General features: G+C 41.4%; 1 protein-coding gene across 1 annotated transcript; it reads left to right on the top strand.

The window, feature by feature from the left end:
- The first annotated feature begins 7939 nt into the window (after window positions 1–7939).
- LOC114209235 (L-lactate dehydrogenase B chain-like) lies at window positions 7940–9084 on the top strand. The gene has a single exon (XM_088023810.1). The coding sequence runs from the start codon at window positions 7977–7979 to the stop codon at window positions 8979–8981; it is 1005 nt and encodes a 334-aa protein (XP_087879936.1). The 5' UTR covers window positions 7940–7976; the 3' UTR covers window positions 8982–9084.
- The last annotated feature ends 13065 nt before the right edge of the window (window positions 9085–22149 follow it).

Here is a 22149-nt window from a genome sequence, read left to right as displayed (position 1 = left end):
CTTGCGCAAGGTATCAGCCCCGGCTTTTCTTACAGTTTTTACCTCCTTCTGACCAGGTGCTAAGGACCCCGACTTTCTCCTGATTGCCCGGAACACCACCCTCTGTGATTTCTCCCCTAGCTTGTCCCATTTATGCCTGGAACACCACACAGGGCCCCATTCCCGCTACCGTTATCTGCGCCTGTCTAATCTGAGCAAGGAGCTCTCCCTAAAGATATTGTTGTATTTGGTTAGTGGCCCACTGTGGCCCTCAGATCCCACCGCATTAACACCTAACACTTGACGTGAATCTCCTCCTAGCACCATTGGACCAGGATTCCTTGATTGGGCCTTCTCCATTGCCCTTCCCTCCACGATCAAATAGCATAAGGGCAAAGTCCAACTGCAAAAACATAAAGGTAATACATAATAGAACAGAGAAGGAAAAGACCCGGAGCCCCCACTAACAGAATAATCTAACACTGAAAAATAAAGAATGGGCCATAATTATCACCCTTCTCTCGAACGTTCTTCCAAGTGACTTACTCTCCCACACCTTCAGTCATGGCAGCGAGACACCGAGAAGGCTTCCACGTGAACACTTTTATGTCAGGGGAGAAAAGGCATCTGGACTCCTAGTTACCTGTGGTGCTGATGCTCGACATGAATCTGAATCACAATTCCCAGATGCTTCCCTGAGAGGCCCCAAGCCCTGCTTTCACGGCACAATCCCACCTCAGAATAGAGTCAGTGTCAGGCATCCCCAGAGCCTGGAAAATGCGAAGAAGCCAGAGTCTTGGTCCAGAAGGGGCTCTGCACACAGCACTCAGAGCTCCCCTATCAGCCTGCCCAGGAATCTCCTGCAGCTCCTTTCTTTCTTTCTTTTTTTTTTTAAGATTTATTTATTTATTTATTTATTTATTTATTTATTTGAGAGAGAGAGCACAAGCAGGGAGGAAGGGCAGAAGGAGGCTCCGCACCGAACAGGGAGCCCAACCTGAACCGAAGGCAGCCGCTCAACTGACAGAGCCACCCAGGTGCCCCACTCCGGAAGTTTCTGTATCTAGCTTCAGGCTACTGGTTTCAGACGGACTTGTGTATTAGAGCTGCTGAATGCAGAAATCCATTTTTTTTTAAGATTTTATTTATTTATTTGAGAGAGAGAATGAGAGAGAGAGAGAGAGAGCATGAGATAGGGGAGGGTTAAAGGGAGAAGCAGACTCCCCGCCGAGCAGGGAGCCCGATGCGGGACTCGATCCTGGGACTCCAGGATCATGACCTGAGCTGAAGGCAGTCGCTTAACCAACTGAGCCACCCAGGTGCCCCAGAAATCCATTTTATCTTTAAATCCTAAGACTCTATGGTTCCAAGGTCATTTTTCTGCAGAGCTGGGGTTTCCCTGAGTTGGGGCCAATGGGCCATGGAGAATTCTTCACTGGCCCAAGGAAGCCCTCCTTGCTCCACCTTGCCTCAGTTCTCGAGTGCTGGCCATTGGGCATGACAGGAGAAAATATCCTCCAGCTCGTGAGAGGACCCCCGTGAAACTGGCAGCTTCCCACCACTGGACTAGGACAGATTTGTGACCAGGTTGGCCTCTACTCCTCTCTGGATGCCACAGCGACAGAAGCACGTCTCCCGAATCACTCAGCCCCCCTCAGAGAGGCCGATTCAGAGTTAATGCTGCCTCCAGAACCTTCTACGCCTATGCAGCCCACCAAGTCACTTCCCCCTTTCAAGACTCTGCTTCCACCTCTGAAATAGGAAAACGGTTTTACTTAACCTGTAGGGATGCTTGCATAGAGAAATGAGAAAACATATGTAATCTCCTAGCACAGTGCCTGGGACATGCTGCTCTTCACCAGCGGGCCTCCCAGAAGCTGGGAACTAGGATAATATTGGGAATCATAAGGTCCAAGGCCCCCTCTAATACTGGAGAAAACAGAAAGCCAGAAAGGCTCATGCCCCTGGTCGGAGCAGAACACAGATCAGAATTGGGGTGCCCAGCCCACAGCCAGTATGTTCACATGCCCTCAGCAGCTTTCTCTCTGGGCTCAGCCCTTTTCTTGATGGCCACAAAGCCATCTTGAACGTCTACTTGTTTGTTTCTTTTTCTTAGTTAAACAAAAACCAGCACCCTCTGGAGCGCCCATTCACTTTCCAGAACAGGCCATCTGCCTTGAGTTGCTTTTCACACAGTATTTCCATAGACTTGGCATAAAGCTGCCTTTCCATTCCCTCCTTTCTTTTTCCAGCCCTTTGGATACTCAACAGAGCCTCATCTAAAACGTCCTTTGGAAATCCAAATGCCTTAATGACTTACGTCAAAGAGATTTCCCCTCACCTACTCATGAGTCAGAGCCTCCCTGCTGACAACTCACGTGTCCCCCCGAGGGGAGAGGTGTGGGCCTGGCTCCCGGAAGTCACCTCAGGTCCAGAAGCTACCATAGGGCCGTGGCCCGTGGCCCCAGCTACAGGGAAACAACTCACACAAGGAACATCTTACAACTGAGCTGAAGAAATGTGGTTTCTGCTCAGAAAATGAATTTGATAAATGGGTTTTCTTACTAGGTTCTCACCCAGCTACCCCCACATTTCCCACCATAAGACACATTTTTAGTATCCATTGATCCTGGGTGAGTTCGATTCAAGGACTCCCAAAATAAATTTGCTGAATTCTTGGATAAAAAATGTACTTAGAGGCAGTGCCACAATTGGTGAACTAGAAATTCTATTTTCAAAGTCATTTCAACTCAACACATATTTATGGAGTTTCCTCTGAATACAGGGCTCAACCCAGGCGTTCTCATATACATGTCTTATTTACCTCACAACCTCCCAGTGAGTAGATTTTGTTCTGTGTCAGTAAGTATTTCAGGAAGACAGAAGTGAATAGTGGGACAGCAGGGTTAGAGGCAAAAAAAAAGTCTTTGTCATGAATTCAGTATAGAATTCACACATTTCTCTACTTATATGATCTATAGAATAAATGTTTCATTAGTGGAACTAATCTTCCATATAGTTTGATGTAAAGAGAGTTGATTAAGGTGGTTTTATTCTGAGCAGGCAAATTTATGACCAGCATTTAGCAACTATTTTTTATTTACATTATCCTTCAGGAAGCAAGGTAGGGGGTAGAGACTCAGAGGGGTACCTGTGATTCACCAAGATTTTCAGATTTTAAGAGTCTGCTCAGTGTGACCAAGACACAGCAGGGTCCAGGCAGGGGTCTTCTTGTGGTGAATGTTTGCAGGACACACACAAACCCCTCCGTCCCTGCAGGGTGTTTCCATGGAGGGTTGATTGCGTCCCGGGGTGCCGGTCCTACATGGTGACACCAAATTGTGAAATCCCAGATAGATGAAGTGTGGGTCGACATCTGCTCTGTCAATTAGAAACAGCCCAAGGAAATGATCATTCTTTTTCCTGGGTAATTTATAACACTCTCTCTGATCTTCTCCCCTGGCAACTGTGTGCTCCAAGACATCTTCCATTGGGATGAAAACACTCTGCTGCAGTAAAGCATTGTTTACATTACTATTTATTGAGATGATTTGAGGCCTCCCACTTGTCTAAGCTGATGGATTTCAGCAGGGTTTTATCAATGCTGGGAAAGCTGGCTCTCAGGCCTTGCCATGGTAAATAAAGAGGCATCTCTGTATCCTCAGGTCTGGGGGTTTCAGTAGCCATGGTTAGCTTTTCCTTCCCTCCACACCACTGACATCTTCATTTATTATTCATTTCTGTATGAAGCTAGTGTGTCCTCCTATTGCGTATGCTGATGTTTGATACTGAGTCACAAAAAGCGTAAAAGGAAAGCAAGTGTCCTGACACAGAGGGACTGAGAGAGAGAAGATAATTTCAAAGTCTTTGGCAGGGATTATTCCACTGTTTCCCACCAGTAGTGCTGTGGCAGAAGCGGCCTGTAGTAAGTATGTGGGAACTTAGCTTTGATGTTATTTCTGACATGTGGTTGCAGCAAGCAGCACACTTGCTTTGGAGGCATCTAAGACCACATCTTTCTCAGTGGCTACGGTGAAGGCAGAGGAAGGCACCCAGCAACCCTCTGCTTACCACTGGTTTCTCTTGCATATTTTCCCACAGGAGAAAAATGGCTGCTCTGTTTCTCACTGTAAACTGAAATTTTAATGACCTGGTTTCTAATGTCTCTCGAGAGTGCAGTCATGGGGAGCCAGCTCCTCTCAGGTGATCAAACCTGGGATTGTGGGGAGACCCAGACCTCAGGCAGAAGAGAACCCTTATCACCTGCCACCAAAGGCTCTGTCTGAGCTGTTGGCCAGTCTCTCTGTGTCTGGTGGTCTGACATCAAGGTCTGAGTCAGCCTGAAGCAACCACACCATCTTCCCTACAGGGCTAGGCTCGTCCAGCAAAACAGATAGGGCAGGAGGCCAACCGGCATGCTCTGTCCTCACCCTGCCCCCCAGTAGTGGAAGATCTCTCAACAATTCTCGCTCTACAGGCTTCCTTCTTGTAGACTCTATTCAAATCATCCCATATATAAAATACAACACAATTGATTGGGTTCTTTATTAATCACAACTTTTGTGCTGCCCTGTCCCCGAATCATCTTGATCAGATGATGTGAACCAAGATCTCTCAGGTACACATTTATAAATTATTGGGAAACCATTCTTAGAAGGCAATCTCATTGGCAATTAGACATATTTCAGTTAATAAGGGGTAAGGGGAATTTGGGAATGCTAAAGATGGGACATGGCTGGAGCTTTAAGTAGGAAGATCAATGTAGATCTTATGAGAAAATAACAGGGAAAGACTATACTTCACTGCAGTAGGTATTGTAAGACATTAAGATGAGTCAGACATAGCATCTGAGTGTAAGAAGTTTGTCATCTAATGGTGGAAAATTTTCAAGAAGAGACACAACAGACTGAAGTCATAAAAAAACTGATTGGAAAATGTATATAAATAGCATTGAAAGAAAGAGAAAGCTAACTCTAATGAGATACATATATATAAAGAGTGTTGGTGGGTCCCAGAATGAAGACAGAGTGGTAAGAATATACCAGAAGTATATTGGTATCTGTACCAGAAGACAGTGGTATCTCTACCAGAAGTTTGATGAGGGAGGGAGAGGAGCGATGAGAGGCCAGAATGAGGGGACTGCTCTCAGAGAATCAGGTGCTATAATGTTGGGAAGAGCTGAGAATGTGTGAAGCCTGGGGAAGGTGGGAGGAAGGCTCTGTAAGAGTCAGCAGAGAGAACTGACTGTAGACGATACGACAGAGGAGTCCCTGAGGAAGTGAGGGAGGGTAGACCAAATGGATATATTACCCCTGGAGGTGAGGCACATTTCTGTCTCTGAGATACATGGGAGGCAAAATCAAAGTAAGGATGCAGAGAAGGTTGTGATGGAGAGGAGCAAGGGGGTTCAGGCACCCCTATCAATTTCCTCTAGAACTTGGAAAGTGAGGTCATTTGCCAAGAGTGAGTAAGTAGGGATGAAGTTTAGGGATTTGGCAGGCCAGAAGAGATTTGGAATAAGCACACCGAGAACTATGCTTATGGGTCAGATAAAGATAAATAAAAAGGAGCACAGAATATCAGCAGTTGGAACCAAGAAGCCCTGGTTCAGGACTTTCCCCGAGATGTTCAGCCACCTGGGACAAGGCAGAAAGACCAGGGACAAGAGAGCCAGGGGTGTGGATGGTGAAAGATCAAAGAAGGTGGAGTGATCTACCTCATAGCTCATGGGCCACATGGGCAATTCAATAGGACTGTTAGCAGTCCTACAGTATCTGCACTAAAAATCAGTATGTCATCATGAGCAAACAAATGAAATGGTTGGGAAAATCATTCGAATTTAGCTGGAATGCCATACAGTGTTGACCTGGCACACCTAATTTAATCTAGTCCTGGGCCTCCACAACAGGAGAATTGAATAGGAGAAATCCTCCCTATTTGCTCTTCAAAGAACTTTAAAGCCATTAAGGTATCATTTTGTCAGTTGTATAATGACATTTACATCTCAACTTTTTTAATTCATAAGCAGGAACAAGGCCAAATTGCATAGTTCTGAAGAAAATATAAATGTCAGCTTGTAAACCATATCTCCATAAAGTACAGCATTTGACAACTTCCCCCTTAAATAATTCAGACTTTGTTTTCCAACAAAGCACGCCTCCTATACAACCAATACAAATCCATACACCCAAGCTCTTTGTTCTGAAATATGTCAGTATTGACACAATATTGTCTGTGCATTTAATTTCAATGCTTCATCTTCCTGCAACTACGTTTCTTATATAAAACGCTTGGGGTTGGCACAAAAACAGACACATAGATCAATGGAACAGAATAGAGAGCCCAGAAATGGACCCTCAACTCTATGGTCAACTCATCTTTGACAAAGCAGGAAAGAATGTCCAATGGAAAAAAGACAGTCTCTTCAACGAATGGTGTTGGGAAAATTGGACAGCCACATGCAGAAGAATGAAACTGGACCATTTCCTTACACCACACACAAAAATAGACTCCAAATGGTTGAAAGACCTAAACGTGAGACGGGAGTCCATCAAAATCCTAAAGGAGAACACAAGTAGCAACCTCTTCGACCTCAGCCGCAGCGACTTCTTCCTAGAAACATCGCCAAAGGCAAGGGAAGCAAGGGCAAAAATGAACTATTGGGATTTCATCAAGATAAAAAGCTTTTGCACAGCAAAAGAAACAGTCCACAAAACCAAAAGACAACCGACAGAATGGGAGAAAATATTTGCAAATGACATATCAGATAAAGGGCTAGTATCCAAAATCTATAAAGAACTTATCAAACCCAACACCCAAAGAACAAATAATCCAATCAAGAAATGGGCAGAAGACATGAACAGACATTTTTCCAAAGAAGACATCCAAATGGCCAACAGACACATGAAAAAGTGCTCAACATCGCTCGGCATCAGGGAAATCCAAATCAAAACCTCAATGAGATACCAGCTCACACCAGTCAGAATGGCTAAAATTAACAAGTCAGGAAACGACACATGTTGGTGGGGATGCGGAGAAAAGGGAACCCTCCTACACTGTTGGTGGGAATGCAAGCTGGTGCAGCCACTCTGGAAAACAGTATGGAGGTTCCTCAAACAGTTGAAAATAGAGCTGCCATACGATCCAGCAATTGCACTACTGGGTATTTACCCCAAAGACACAAATGTAGGGATCCGAAGGGGTACGTGCACCCCAATGTTTTTAGCAGCAATGTCCACAATAGCCAAACTGTGGAAAGAGCCAAGATGTCCATCGACAGATGAATGGATAAAGAAGATGTGGTATATATACACAATGGAATATTATGCAGCCATCAAAAGGAATGAGATCTTGCCATTTGCAACGACGTGGATGGAACTGGAGGGTGTTATGCTGAGTGAAATAAGTCAATCAGAGAAAGACATGTATCATATCACCTCACTGATATGAGGCATTCTTAATCTCAGGAAACAAACTGAGGGTTGCTGGAGTGGTGGGGTGGGAGGAATGGGGTGGCTGGGTGACAGACATTGGGGAGGGTATGTGCTACGGTGAGCGCTGTAAATTGTGCAAGACTGTTGAATCACAGATCCGTACTTCTGAAAGAAATAATGCAATATATGCTAAGAAAAAAAAAAGAAGAAGATAGCAGGAGGGGAAGAATGAAGGGGAGTAAGTCAGAGGGGGAGACGAACCAGGAGAGACGATGGACTCTGAAAAACAAACTGAAGGTTCTAGAGGGGAGGGGTGTGAGGGGATGGGTTAGCCTGGTGATGGGTATTAAAGAGGGCACATTCTGTGTGGAGCCCTGGGTGTTATGCACAAACAATGAATCATGGAACACTACATCAAAAACTAATGATGTAATGTATGGTGATTAACATAACAATAAAAAAATAAAATAAAAGAGCTCTTTGCAGATCCTGCGCCCAAGGAGACACACGCAGCTAACATCGTCTTCTTCGCGCGACTCTCCCCGCGGGTTCTCTCTGGGCACAATGGCAACTCTTAAGGAAAAACTGATTGCACCAGTTGCAGAAGAAGAGGCAACCATCCCAAACAATAAGATCACTGTAGTGGGTGTTGGACAAGTTGGTATGGCGTGTGCCATCAGCATTCTGGGAAAGTCTCTGGCCGATGAACTTGCCCTTGTGGATGTTTTAGAAGATAAACTCAAAGGAGAAATGATGGATCTGCAACATGGGAGCTTATTTCTTCAGACACCTAAAATTGTGGCAGATAAAGATTACTCTGTGACTGCCAATTCTAAGATTGTGGTGGTGACTGCAGGAGTCCGCCAGCAGGAAGGAGAGAGCCGGCTCAATCTGGTGCAGAGGAATGTTAATGTCTTCAAATTCATTATTCCGCAGATAGTCAAGTACAGTCCTGATTGTATCATAATTGTGGTTTCCAACCCAGTGGATATTCTCACATATGTTACCTGGAAACTAAGTGGACTACCCAAGCACTGTGTAATTGGAAGTAGGTGTAATCTGGATTCTGCTAGATTTCGCTATCTCATGGCTGAAAAACTTGGCATTCATCCCAGCAGCTGCCATGGATGGATTTTGGGAGAACATGGCGATTCAAGTGTGGCTGTGTGGAGTGGAGTGAATGTGGCAGGCGTTTCTCTTCAGGAACTGAATCCAGAAATGGGAACAGACAACGACAGTGAAAATTGGAAGGAAGTGCATAAGATGGTTGTGGAAAGTGCCTACGAAGTCATCAAGCTAAAAGGATATACCAACTGGGCTATTGGATTAAGTGTGGCTGATCTCATTGAATCCATGTTGAAAAATCTATCCAGGATTCATCCAGTGTCAACAATGGTGAAGGGGATGTATGGCATTGAGAACGAAGTCTTCCTGAGCCTTCCATGTATCCTGAACGCTCGGGGCTTAACCAGTGTGATCAACCAGAAGCTGAAGGATGATGAGGTTGCCCAGCTCAAGAAAAGTGCAGATACCTTGTGGGACATCCAGAAAGACCTAAAAGATCTGTGACTTCTGGCTTCTAGGCTGTAGAAATTTAAAACTATGATGTGATTAACTGTGAGCCTTTAGTTTTTCATCCATATACATGGATCACAGTTTGCTTTTATCTTCCTAAATATGTGAATCTGGGCTCACAAAATCAATGCCCATGCTTGGTTTAATGCTTGCAATATGAGCCCTTGAACAAATAAAATTAACTATTGCAGTGTGAAAAAAAATAAATAAAATAAATTCAAATGTTAAAAAAAACATTTGGGATTTCCAAAAATAATGCTATGAAAATGATTCACTTATGGACTCAAAATAAACTCTTCTCTGTAGTTAGGCAAAGGGGACACATTAGCCAATGTGTTGTCAAGATGACTAGCAAAAGGTTCTGGGCTGTGCATGAGCCAAGCGAGGTCAGGCAGAGAATTGTGAACTGGAAGGACTGGGATCCCCTGAGGTCCAGGGAGAGATGTGCAGATGGTGAGAATGAAGAACAGTTCTATGGGGATAAGGAAGGCCAGGGAGGATGCAGGAAGTAAGAAGTGTCAGAGAGAATTTTCAGGAAGGGAAGGGGCCCAAGTTCACATGTAATGTAGCTCCTAATGATAAAGAGTTCCAATTTGAATGAGATTGCTGACCTGGACTGGAACCCAAGGTCACTGGGGACCAGAAGGCTGGATTGCTGTATGTCTAGATTTCCTTCTCCAATCTTTCTTAAAGTCACCAGAATAATCTTTCCAACAGCAAAATCTGAACTGAACTGTTGCACGTTTCATAAATGCCATCTGGGCTACTTATTCCAACTGATAAATGCTTGTTCAGCCTTCAAGCTTCTGGTCCAGTGTTAACTTCTTTTGAAGAGTCTTCCTGGGTAAAGCCTGGCATTTGCTTCTCCACCATCCCATAGCACTGTGCACAGTGTCAGCAACATTCATTGCTCTGTGTTGCAAATTCCACATAATCAATTCTCTTCTAAAATACAAGATCTTTAAGGACAAAGAGTCAGATTCACTCACGTCTATACCTCAGTGCCTAACACAAAGACTGGCACATTGTTTGTGCTCAACTAATTAATATGTAAGAGTAGGGGGTTTTTAAACAGAGACAAACTGTTGAATCTTCTGGAGAGATTTTGCAAAATGCAGAATTCTTGACCCTTCCCAAGGCCTAATGGATCCAATCTCTCAGGTTGCATTTGGACAATTGTATTCCGGAGAAGCTAGTTCAGATGAGTCAGATGCTGCCCATGGTTGAAAGCCTCTGCCCTGGAGATACTACTCCAAATTCTAAGCTCTCACGCTACTAACATCACTCATGAAATCTGGAAGCAGGAGTTCACTGTGAAAAATCCAGGTTCTGGAGCCAGGTGGATCTAGATTCAATCCGAAGCCTTAGTCTGAGTTCATTGACAACCAACCATGGGAACTTGGACAAGTCCTTACACCTCTCTGAACCTCAACTCAGAAGGTGGTTGCAAAAATGAAATGAGACCATGCATAGTACATAGTAGACGCTCAAGCTAGTACTGATTATGTCTGGTAATAAACTGAAGTCTTCGGTAGTATACTCTTTCCCCTGTCTTTTACAATAGTGATGATATTTTGTATATTTGCAAAGCTAATTCTTCTTCCTACAGAACTTTCACATTGTTGATATCATGTAGACTTCATAGTAATTCCGAAAGGGGGCAGAGAATGTCATGTTTCCTCATTTTATAGATGCAAGACTTGCATTTCATGGCAGTGTAAAGATTAACCTTGAGCACATCTGAATGCCTAAACTGGAACAAACACCTTCCTGCTCTTCTCACTTGACCACCAACTCACCCGTTCACATCTGCCTGCCTCCCCAGTTAGTCGGCAGGGAGCTGGTTAGAAGCGCCAAGTAAAGAGTCATTCATTAAGTCATAATCTGCTCAGGGTAAGAGGAAAGCAGCATGCCAGAAGCGAAAGTTCTACTAGAAAGGTAAGATTTGAGGTGAAGAGAATACCATGTGCTAAGATGCAGAGATAGGAAAGAAAGGTATGCATCTGGAGAACGAGCTCATGGTTGGTTGTGATGAATAAGAGAATATGCCAGCAGGGAGCATCCTGGCCAGATCATAAGGGACCTTGAAGGACATTTACGCTTTATTGGCTTGGCAATTCAGTTGCTGCAGATTTTTAGCAGAAAAACTGATACCTTCAACACTCTGGCCCTGGCTTTCTGAATGGATTAAAATGGGGATGATGATGATACTAAAAACAAAACACTTAATAAGGCACTTCCCTGAGTGCTTTACAAGAATTAACTCATTAAAAAAAGAAAGAGCTCATAGATAGAGAAAACAGACTGGTGGTTGCCAGAGGCCGGGGATGGGGAGATGGAAGAAACAGGTGAAGAAGGTCAAAAGGTACACACTTCCAGTTATAAAATAAATAAGTCATGAGGATGTAGCGTACAGATGGTGACTATAGTTAATAATACTGTATTACATATCAGAAAGTTGCTAAGAGAGAAGATCTTTAAATTTCTCATCACAAGAAACAATTTTTAGCTCTGTGTGGGGACGGATGGTAACTGTGGCTATCACCTCACAATGTATACAGATGTCAAATCATTAGGTTGTACACCTGAAATGAATATGATGCATGTCAATTATACCTCAATTTAAAAAAAAGAATTAACTCATTTAATTCTCACACCCACCCTTAAGGCAAGTCCTATCATTTTCTTCATTTTATAGATGAGTACACTAGGATGAAGAAATGGTAAGGAACAGCCCATGATCACATAGCTGGTCAGAGGCATAGCTGGACTTGCTGGTGGTCTAGCCTGTGGCGCCAAGTTCTGGATCACCTCATGAGTGGTACCTCCCAAGACAGGAGAAAGCAGGCAGAGCAGTTAAGACATGTTGTAGTGGGAATGAAAAGGAAGGAAAAGAAAGCCTGATGGAGAGCACATAAATGTGCAGATACTGTGGGAAACAATATGGAGGGCCCTCAAAAGATTAAAAATAGAATTACCCTATCATCCAGTAATTCCACTACCATTTACCCAAAGAAAATGAAAGTACTAATTTGAAAAGATACACACACCCCCATGTCTATAGCAGTATTATTTACAACAGCCAGGATATGGAAGCAGCCCAAGTGTCCATCAATAGATCAGTGGATAAAGAAGACGTGAGGGGAAAAAAAAAAAAAAAAAAAAAAAAAAAATATATATATATATATATATATATATATATATATATAATGGAATATGACTCAGCCATAAAAAGGGATGACATCTTGCCATTTACAATGGAGGTAGAGAGCATAACGCTAATCGAAATAAGTCAGAGAAAGACAAATACCATAGGATTTCACTTATATGTGGAATTTAAGAAACAAAACAAAAGAGCAAAGGAAAAAAAGAAAGAAACAAACCAAGAAACAGACTCTTAACTATAAAGAACAAACTGATGGTTACCAGAGGGGAGGTGGGTGGGAGGATGAGTGAAGTAGGTGAAGGGGATTAAGAGCACACTTATCATGATGAGCACTGAATAATGTAGAGATTTGTTGAATCGCTATGTATACCTGAAACTAATATAACACTATGTTAACTATACTGGATTTAAATTTTTAAAAAGAACAAATAAATGTCAGTTTTTAATATAATTTAGTATTTATGGAAATCTACCTGCCAGGTAGATCAAAGACATCTTGTATTAAACATCTTTATAAATAGAAGGATGGCTGGTAAGGATGACTCATTTTCATCTTCATCTACATTTTGCAGGCAAGGAAATATTCACAGATGTTTTAAGCATTTCCTTCTATCTGTCAAGCCCATTATTTGGTCTGATGGGACCAATGCCTCCCAGAAACCAAATAAGTAATGGCTCAAGCAAAGAGAGCACAGGAAGGACAGGCACCCAGTTTGTGTTTGCTGTGAGCCTCCTTCATCTTCGGAAGCCATGCGTTCTAGAAAACACTTGGCAATAAAAGGTAGAAGAATATAAAGATTGGAAGAGTTAAGGAGAGGGATTGAGAGAAAAAAAACAGAACTGAAATACTTCAGCTATCTCTGAAAATGACCAGAAATCTAAAAACATAAAACCTTTTCAAACTTGCAACTGAAATGGAAAAAGGGATAGTGATGAGTGAAAGCATACCCAAAACATTGCCTAAGCTGTCCTGGGTGTCCTGCAAGAGTGTTAGAAGTCTCTATGCCAAGAGAAAAGCCCCATCTGGATGATCTGGAGACGTCCCTCACTGACCTCACACTCTCACTGAGCTCATCTTGGATGGCTTCGTGGATAAGCAAATCACGTTGGATGTGCTGCTTTTAATATCTGTCTTTGCTCTCTGATTTCTCTTTGCATAATCTCCAGAGTAATTTCTGTTCCAAACTTCCCTGAAAGACTATTTCCAGGGCACTCCGTTCTGATCGTTTATCTATAAACTCTGCAGAAGTCACTCCTACAGTGCATTTTGCTATGTAATATTCCTCGTGGGTAGCTGTGATGGAGACTGGCTGGTTGTTCCCCCAGCTGTGTTTCTTTACCTCTTGGGCACCCAGTTATGGCATTTCCCAGACTCCTTTGCTGTTAGGGGCACCCATATGACTGAGGTCTAGACTAAGACTGTAGACAGCATGATGTTCCCCATTTTCAGGCTGGCCCACGAAACCCTCCCTAATGCAGCGGGTGTTCTGCCTCAGTCATGCTGAGCCTGAAGTGCCATTGAGAGACCCAGATCTGTGGGTTAGAAGCTCAAGAGAAAAGCCTGTAGAATCACTGACAGAGATGTGATTGCCCCGAGACTGGAGAATGAGAAAGAACCTAGGGCAGATAAGACCACTAGCAATTAACAAGTGAGACTATGCCCAGAAGCTGGAGACACATTCTAAGAAGGAAAAAGGAAAAGAAAATCAGGGTGAAATGCTCATGAAAACTGAGGAAGGAGAGAGTTTCCAGGAGGCAGGAACCAATAGTGACCACTGTCACTGCAAGTTCCATAAAATGAGGAAAGAAAAATGTCTGTCAGATTTGCCAATGCCAAGGTCTTTGACAGTATCTGCCAGCTTCTGGTGGGGGGTGGGAAAAGGAGGGCTTGGGAGGCATAGAGTACAGTCTTCCAGAGTTTGAGGACTGAATGAGAAGGCAGACGTGTAGACAGGGAGTGTAGCGTCATGACGTTTATGAGGGAAAGGAAGACAGGAAAATACAGCAACAAGACAAAGAAGCATAGCAACAGGAAGGTGAAGTAGATTAGAACATGGATCTTCATTACCATTCTAATTTTGTATGTGGGGGGGGAAAGGGTAGAGAGTGAGAGAGAACACACATAGAAAAAAATCCAAAAAATAATATACAAAAATGTTAAAGATGATTATCTTCTAGTGATAATTTATATATGGGTTCTATTTTTCTTCTTTGCAATTTTGTGTATATTCCAGATTCTGTACAGCGAATACTGTATTACATTTGTCACAGTAAAGGGATTTTGGTTTGGGTTTTTAATGCAAGAGACTCAAACATGTTTATAAGCAGAAGACCAAAGGGCAAGTGGTAAGAAGGAGAGGGGCAGTTTGTGAAGCAAAGTTGTGAGTTAGTGGGGAGAGTTCTCATCTGATACTTTATTTTCTCAAGGCCACAGTTGAGGAAGAAGTGGAGAGGCATGAGATGAAGAGCTCAGAGCTGGAAGTTGAGGTACCCTGAAACACATGGTCAGCTCTCCCCCACCCACCGCCAGAATCAAAGCTCCCTGCCAGCAACCCTTGTCTTGTCTAGGCTGTCCTACCTTGTTTCCTTAGCCTGCTCAGACTTCCCAGGGCTGTGATCCTTGCTCAAAAGCTGTCCTTCTCCCTCCTTCTATCAAAGTTAATTTTCCTGTTTATCCCTATGCGACCCCACTCCAAGCCAACATCATTACCTAGCACTCCATGAATTAATAAAGCTGACAGTGAACAATGACTAATATTTGTACTTTCTACTGATGAGAAGTTGTGTTTTTTAAGTTTTTATTTTAATCACCCAGTGCAGTGAGAAGTTGCATTTTAACACAAGACTTTTAGAGCCACATGTTTTAATCAAGAGGTGGTCATTTCCAGCTCTGTGGCACTTGGGCAAGAGAGCCATTTTTTTTTTCAGTGGAAGGGAAGAGCTGTTTGGTTTTCTTTAAACCCACCCTCTAGGTAAAGGGGTGCCTTGTCTCTGTGAGACGACAGCCACACTAACAGGGGTATTCTAAATACCCATCTGTTATAAGCCACTTCAACTAACAGAAGGATAAATAATGACATAAGAAAAGAAGATTGTATTCATCAAATATGTCTTCCAAGGACCAGGATAAAATAAAGATTTTTTTTTAAAGAAACAAAAACTGAGAGTTTGCTAGCAGCAGACCCTCACTAAAGGAAATCCTTAAGCATTTCTTTCAGGAAAAAAGGATATTATCCCAGATGGAAAGAATGAGATACAGAAAGAAATTAAAAACAAAGAAAGGGGAAAATATGTGGGTAAATCTAGGAAAACATTGATATATAAAATAAGGAGAAGAATGAGATTAACAATAATAATGTTCTTGGAGAGTAATTTCAATAAATAGAATCGAAATACACAACAACAATAGCACCATGTTAGAAGCGGTGATTGAAATGGAAGCATTTTAAGGATTTCATGTTATTTGGAAAGAGAGTTTAGAACCGATTAACTTTGTAGTTTGATAAATTATGCATATTAAATTTTGTAGTAGCTATGAAAAGAACAGAAATAAAATGCATAACTTTTAAACTACTATAGAAAAGAAATGACATGAGAAAAACTAACCAATCAATCCAAATGAAGATAAGAAAAGACAGGAAAAGGAAAATGGAAATGGTGGAAAAGGCAGAAATCACAAAATAATATATACTATGGGAAATATAAAAACAAACATTTCATTAATTACAAAAATGTAAACATTAATTTCCCCAGTTAAAAGGCAATAACTAAGAGACATTTTTCAAAGAAATACATTAAAAACATATAGGTACAAGAAATCAGCATTAAAGGAAAAGGATAAAAATATATATACAGGTGAATACCAGTCAAAAAAAATATTGCACTTGTAGTAATTTTAGAAAAAAACTGGACTTTAAAGCAAAAAAAGTATTGCTAGAAGTAAAGAGGGTCACTACATAATGATAGAAGGTTTAATTTGCTAGAAAGTTAAAATAATTCTAGACTATTATGCACCTAATTACAAGACCTCTAAATAAATAAAGCAAAAATAGAACATGTAAGTCTACCACTGCTGTGATAGATTTTCATGTAACACTCTCAGAAATTGTGAGCCCAAGCTTTCAAAAAATCAACAAAGACATAAAAGATTTGAAAAATAACACAATTAAAAAGTTTTATCTAACTGGCATAAAAACAGATGCACAGATCAATAGAATAGAACAGGAAACCCAGAAATAAACCCACAATTATATGGTCAATTAATCTTTGACAAAGAAGGCAAGAATATGCAATGGTAGAAAGTCTTTCCAACAAATGATGTTGGGAAAACTGGACAGCTACGTGGCAAAGAATGAAATCAGACCACTTTCTTACACCAGACACAAAAATAAGCTCAAAATGGATTAAAGACCTAAATGTGAGACCTGAAAACATAAAAATCCTTGAAGAGAGCTCAGGCAGAAGTCTCTCTGACATCAGCTGTAGCAACATCTTTCTAGATATGTCTCCTGAGGCAAGGGATATAAAAGCAAAAATGAACTATTGGGACTTCATCAAGATAAAAAGCTTCTGCACAGCAAAGGAAACAGTCAACAAAACTAAAAGGCAACCTACTGAATGGGAGAAGGTATTTGCAAATGACATATCTGATAAAGGGCTAGTATCCAAAATATATAAAAGAACTGAAACAACTCAATACTCAAAAAAACAAAAAATCCAATTAAAAAATGGGCAGAAGACAGGAACAGACGTTTTTCCAAAAAAGACATCCAGATGGCCAACAGACACATGAAAAGATGCTCAACATCACTCATCATCAGAGAAAAGCAAATCAAAACCAAAATGAGATGTCACCTCACACCTGTCAGAATGGCTAAAATCAACACCACAAGAAACAAGTGTTGACAAGGATGTGGAGACAAAGGAACCCTTGTGCACTGTCGGTGGGAATGCAAACTGGTGCAGCCACTATGGAAACAGTATGGAGGTTCCTCAGAAAGTTAAAAATAAAACTGCTTTATGATCCAGCAATCACACTACTGGGTTTTTACCCCCAAAATACAAAAACACTAATTCAAAGGGATACATGCACTCCTGTCCTTCTTGCAGCATTAATTAAAATAGCCAAACTATGGACACAGCCCCAGTATTGATGTGGTATATACACACACACACACACACACACACACACAATGGAATATTACTCAGCCGTAAAAAAAAAAAAGGAAAGAAATCTTGACATTTACAACAACAGGGATGGAGCTAGAGAGTATAATGCTGAGCAAAATAAGTCATGCAGAGAAAGACAAATACCATATGATCTCACTTCTAGTGACAGAGAGACAAACCAAGAAACAGACTTTTACCTATAGAGAACGAACTAATGGTTACCAGAAGGGAGGTGGGGGGGAAGGATGGGAGAAATAGGGGATGGGGATTAAAATGTACAGGGGCACCTGGGTGGCTCAGTCAGTTAAGTGTCCAACTCTTAATCTTGGTTCAGGTCATGAGCTCAGGGTTGTGAGATAGAGCCCCACGTTGGGCTCCATGCTGAGCATGGGGCCTGCTTGAGATTCTCTCTCTCCTTATCCCTCTGCCCCTCCCCATTCATGCATGCACTTTCTCTCTCTCTCTCTCTCTAAATCAACAAACAAATAAATAAATAGTACATTTATCATGCTGAAAAAAATAAAATGATAAAAAAAACTCTAATGAACGGATAGAATATTGCACCCAATAGCTACTGAGAATATTTACAAATACTGACCATATACTGTGCCATACAGCAAGATTCAACACATTTAAAAGAATTGGTATCATACAGAACATATTTTATAGCAATGCTACCAGTAAAAATCAATAACAAAGACATCACTGAAATTGCCATGTTGAATTAAGAAACCCTTTTCAATAATGTATAGATCAAAAAAACAAAATAAAAGTTGAAAATATTTTAACTGAATGATAATGAAAATGCTGCTAATGAAAATATACCAAAGTTGCCAGGACACAGCTGAAGAAGAGCTTAGATGGAAATTCATTTAGATAAATAAAAAAATTTCTTTAGATAAATAAGTGAAAAAGAAAGACTGACAATGAACAATGTAAGCACACATCTCCAGAGGCAGGAAGAGAGCTGTAAAAGAAATTTATATTGAGTGGAAAGGAGAAAACAACGAAGATAAGAAGAAAACATTATGATACCAAAGAGAAGAGCACGAGAGAGAGCCACAAACTGAGTGCTTTGTAAAGACTAATACAATGACCAGCTTTGAATCAGAGTAATAAAGAAAAAAGAGAGATCGCAAACACCATTAGGGACGTAGCTTCAAGTATTGCCGATATCACAAAACATAAGAGCATATTAGGAACAATATTTAGGAACAAAATTGTACACACAAAACTTGTAATACAAATGAAATAGTCCAACTCCTAGAAAATTATTACTTAACACAACTAAGAAAAACTGGAAGACCTTCATAGTCCAATAAGCATTAAAGAAATGGAATCAGTAGCTCATTCAAGGAACAGATAATTACATCTTTGCACAAAGTATTCTAGAATACCGAAGATAAGGGAATGCCTCTCAACTTGTTGTGTGAGGTCAGTAGGATGTAGGTAGGTGAAAGGGAGAGGCAGAAAGAGCGAGATAAGCTCTATATCGTATATGATTAAGAATAAAGGGTCTGCTATAAATACAGAGAACAACCTGGGGGTTGCCAGAAGAGAGGGGATGGCAAAATGTATGAAGGGGAGAAGGAGGTACAGGCTTCCAGGTATGGAATGAGTAAGTCTCAGGAATGAAAGGCCAAGCATAGGAAACACAGTGAGTGGTATTGTAATGGCAGCAGATGGAGACAATATGGAGCTACACTTGTGGTGAGCACAGAATAATGTATGGAGTTGTTGAATCACTACATTGTACACCTGAAACTAGGGTAACGTCGTGTGTCAACTATACTCAAATTAAAAAACCAGAAAGAGGAAGAAGGAGTCTGGGGTTAAACCTTCTGAGTTTGAATCCTAGCTCTGGTCACTCACGAGCTCATCTTATGTGTAAAATAAGGACTTGAGACCAACGTACGTTGGACTGAGGATTGTGTGAGGATTAAATGAGTTGCTACAGGACTTAGAAAAACAAGCACCCAACCATATATTGCTGCTGATGCTGTTGTTACGAATTATTACTAGCTTCTTGATATCAGGCCTGACAAGGACTGTATGAAGAAAGAAAATTACAAGTCAGTCTTAGTCATGAAAATGGATACAAATAACCCAAGCAAAAAAAATAGCAGAAGGAAAACATATATGTATAAATAATAGAATGATCTACTTAGGTTTATTCCAGACATTCATGGTTGATTTAACATTAGCACATCAACTAATGTAACTCACCAGGAGAAAACCATACATTTATCTTAATAAATGTACGAAAACCTTCTGACAATAATCAACATTCTTTCGTGATTTAAAAATACCTCTCCACAAACTTGGAACAGAGTATTTCCTTCTTCTGCTGAAGAGTATCTAAAACAAAACCAACAGAAGGCTCATTTTTAAATAGCAAAACAGTGGAATTTCTTTAAGATAGAAATCCTAGGTCCACTGGGAAAATGGCACTTCTGGAAAATTGACCATTGCTTCACCCCATGTCACCGTGGACTCTTAGAAATGGGCCACAGTTGCACTCAGTTCCTTGCCCTGCTTTGGCAAATAGGCATGGAACAAGACTGGAGGGTGAAAGCCTTGGTGTGAATGGAACGGGACCTTGTGGTGGGGCCTGACAGTCTCTTCACCCCCAAACAGGCAGGATTAGCTAGAGCTGGGGTCTTCTGGGGACACAAAGCCCTTCGAAGCTTGGGCCTCGTCATTTCCATCATGCCACAGTGAGCATTAGCTTTAATTTAAGGGGAATGTGAAAGCAGATCACCAGGACCTAAACGTGCTTTATTTAGATGTTGGGATATAAGATGACTTAGCCTTTGTTGAAAAGAAACTCGAATACTTACAACGAACAAAGTAAACAAAGAATCTTGGTGAGTTGATGGGTCAACTGGAGTCAGCCCCTAAGATAAAACTTGTCCACATCATAGTCTCCATCACAAGTAGAAACAGTTTTTTTCTTTTTAACTTTTCTATTGTATTTTCCCCTTGTTAAATCCTTCTACTATAAGACACAGTGTTCACCCATCTGAAATATAAACTGCATCTATTGGAATGGACATCCAAGCTGGTTAGAGAAACTTATTTTAAGTAATTATGTGGCCGTTGGAAGTAGCAGAGGAAATAGCGACTATTTATAAAACGTGCTTATTGAACAATCAGACAGAGTAGCCAGGTCTGTCTTCTCCCCTGAGCAGTGATTTCAGTGAGAGTGCTTCTAGACAGTTTCAAATCCCAAAGCTGAACACAAATCTATGCACTTCCCAGGGGGAGTGGAAGATTGGCAGGGTCCTCTGTTCCACACCAGTTATCACTCAGACATCTGCATGTTCCCTACATACGGCCCTCTGCTGTTGAGTGCCACATTTGGGACACAGTAATTCTTAACAAGGCTCAGGATACCTGTCCTGTTTCCTCCCAAGACCATGCCTCTCCCAGGTCCCGCCATCTTCCTAGGAAGCTGTCAGAAACTCAAAGAACTGCCCCTGCCTCCATTCCAGAGCGATGTCTACTCCTGTTTCTCCAAAATAAATTGCTTCTTTCCTCAACCCTTTTCCTCTCTTGTTCTTGCTCTGGTGGGTATTAATAGCCTATTAAATCCAGATCCTTGGGGTGTCTGGGCGGCTTAGTTGGTTGAGCAACTGACTCTTGATTTTGGCTCGGGTCTTGATCTGAGGGTCATGAGTTCAAGCCCAGTGTTGGGGTCCTCGCTGGGCGCGGAGCCTAGTTTAAAATAAATAAATAAATAAATAAATAAGTCCAGATTCTTGACCATTACTACCCCCAAAAACAAGTTGTTTTATCCTCAAGGGCAAAGAAAATTTAACTTTTAAAATCCCCTGGGAAGTAAAGAGAAATATTTATGTTCCATCCTTCTAACACATCAAAGAATGAACAAAAACAAAACAAAACAAAAAAACCAAAACAGTTTCACTTCCTTTTAAAACAGTCCACATAATCATTTGCTATCACACTCTGGTCATGAACATTTACTGAAATCAGCGGTGTAGGAGCCCCAGGCAACTGTACCCTCCTGCTGTTCGTGGTGGAGTCACCGCAGGGAGGGTGTGGTGACTGTGCTGGAGGCAGGGACGCTCCCATATCCTGTGGCTTGTGTGCTAAGGAAGCCTGGAAAGGCAAGGGGGCAAGGGGTAGATTCTACAAAAATCATACTAAACAGAGTTTTATAAACTTTTTTCCACTTGAAATATACTGCAGGCATTTTCCCATCAGTAAGTAATCTTCGACATTACTTCTAGTGGCCACTTAATAATCCATATACATGCATAACTTAATTTGTTACCAAACCAGCCCCTATTGTTAGATATTTTCGTGGTTTCTTATTTCTGGCTATTATAAGTAATGCTTCAAAGACCATCCTTGTGAATAAATATCTTTGCAGCCTTGATATTTCATTTGAATGCATTCCTAGAAGTAAAATTGTCGGGCTAAAGGACACAGCATTAAAAAAGAACAAAACTGATAAACATTACCAAAATGCTCTTCAAAGGTTTGTGCCAATTTCCAACCCTACTATCAAAAGAGGACGCTAGACTGCAGTCCTCAAAAGGCAGTGTCTCTATATTCATGAATTCAGTCCTAAATCTGACAAGTCTTGTCAGACTTTCCTTGCAAGTTCATTGTTACCACAGTCTCATGCTCTCAGACGTCATTGGTTTCTTCATTTCCAGATTGGAAGTACTCTGCTGAAACATTTTCCAAATCTGATAAATGCTGACAAACTGATATATACCATGCACTTCCATTCAAAGGAATAATTAAAGCTAACCTGTATGTATGTATCAAATACTTCATATCAGGTCTCATTCTGAG

Source organism: Eumetopias jubatus, unplaced genomic scaffold (genome assembly GCF_037043125.1).
Source record: "Eumetopias jubatus isolate StellerSeaLion01/CBP00866 unplaced genomic scaffold, mEumJub1_p1.0 scaffold_6, whole genome shotgun sequence".
NCBI lineage: Eukaryota > Metazoa > Chordata > Mammalia > Carnivora > Otariidae > Eumetopias > Eumetopias jubatus.
The sequence above is the reverse complement of the archived record's forward strand: the minus strand, read 5'-3'. Positions and strand labels throughout refer to the sequence as shown.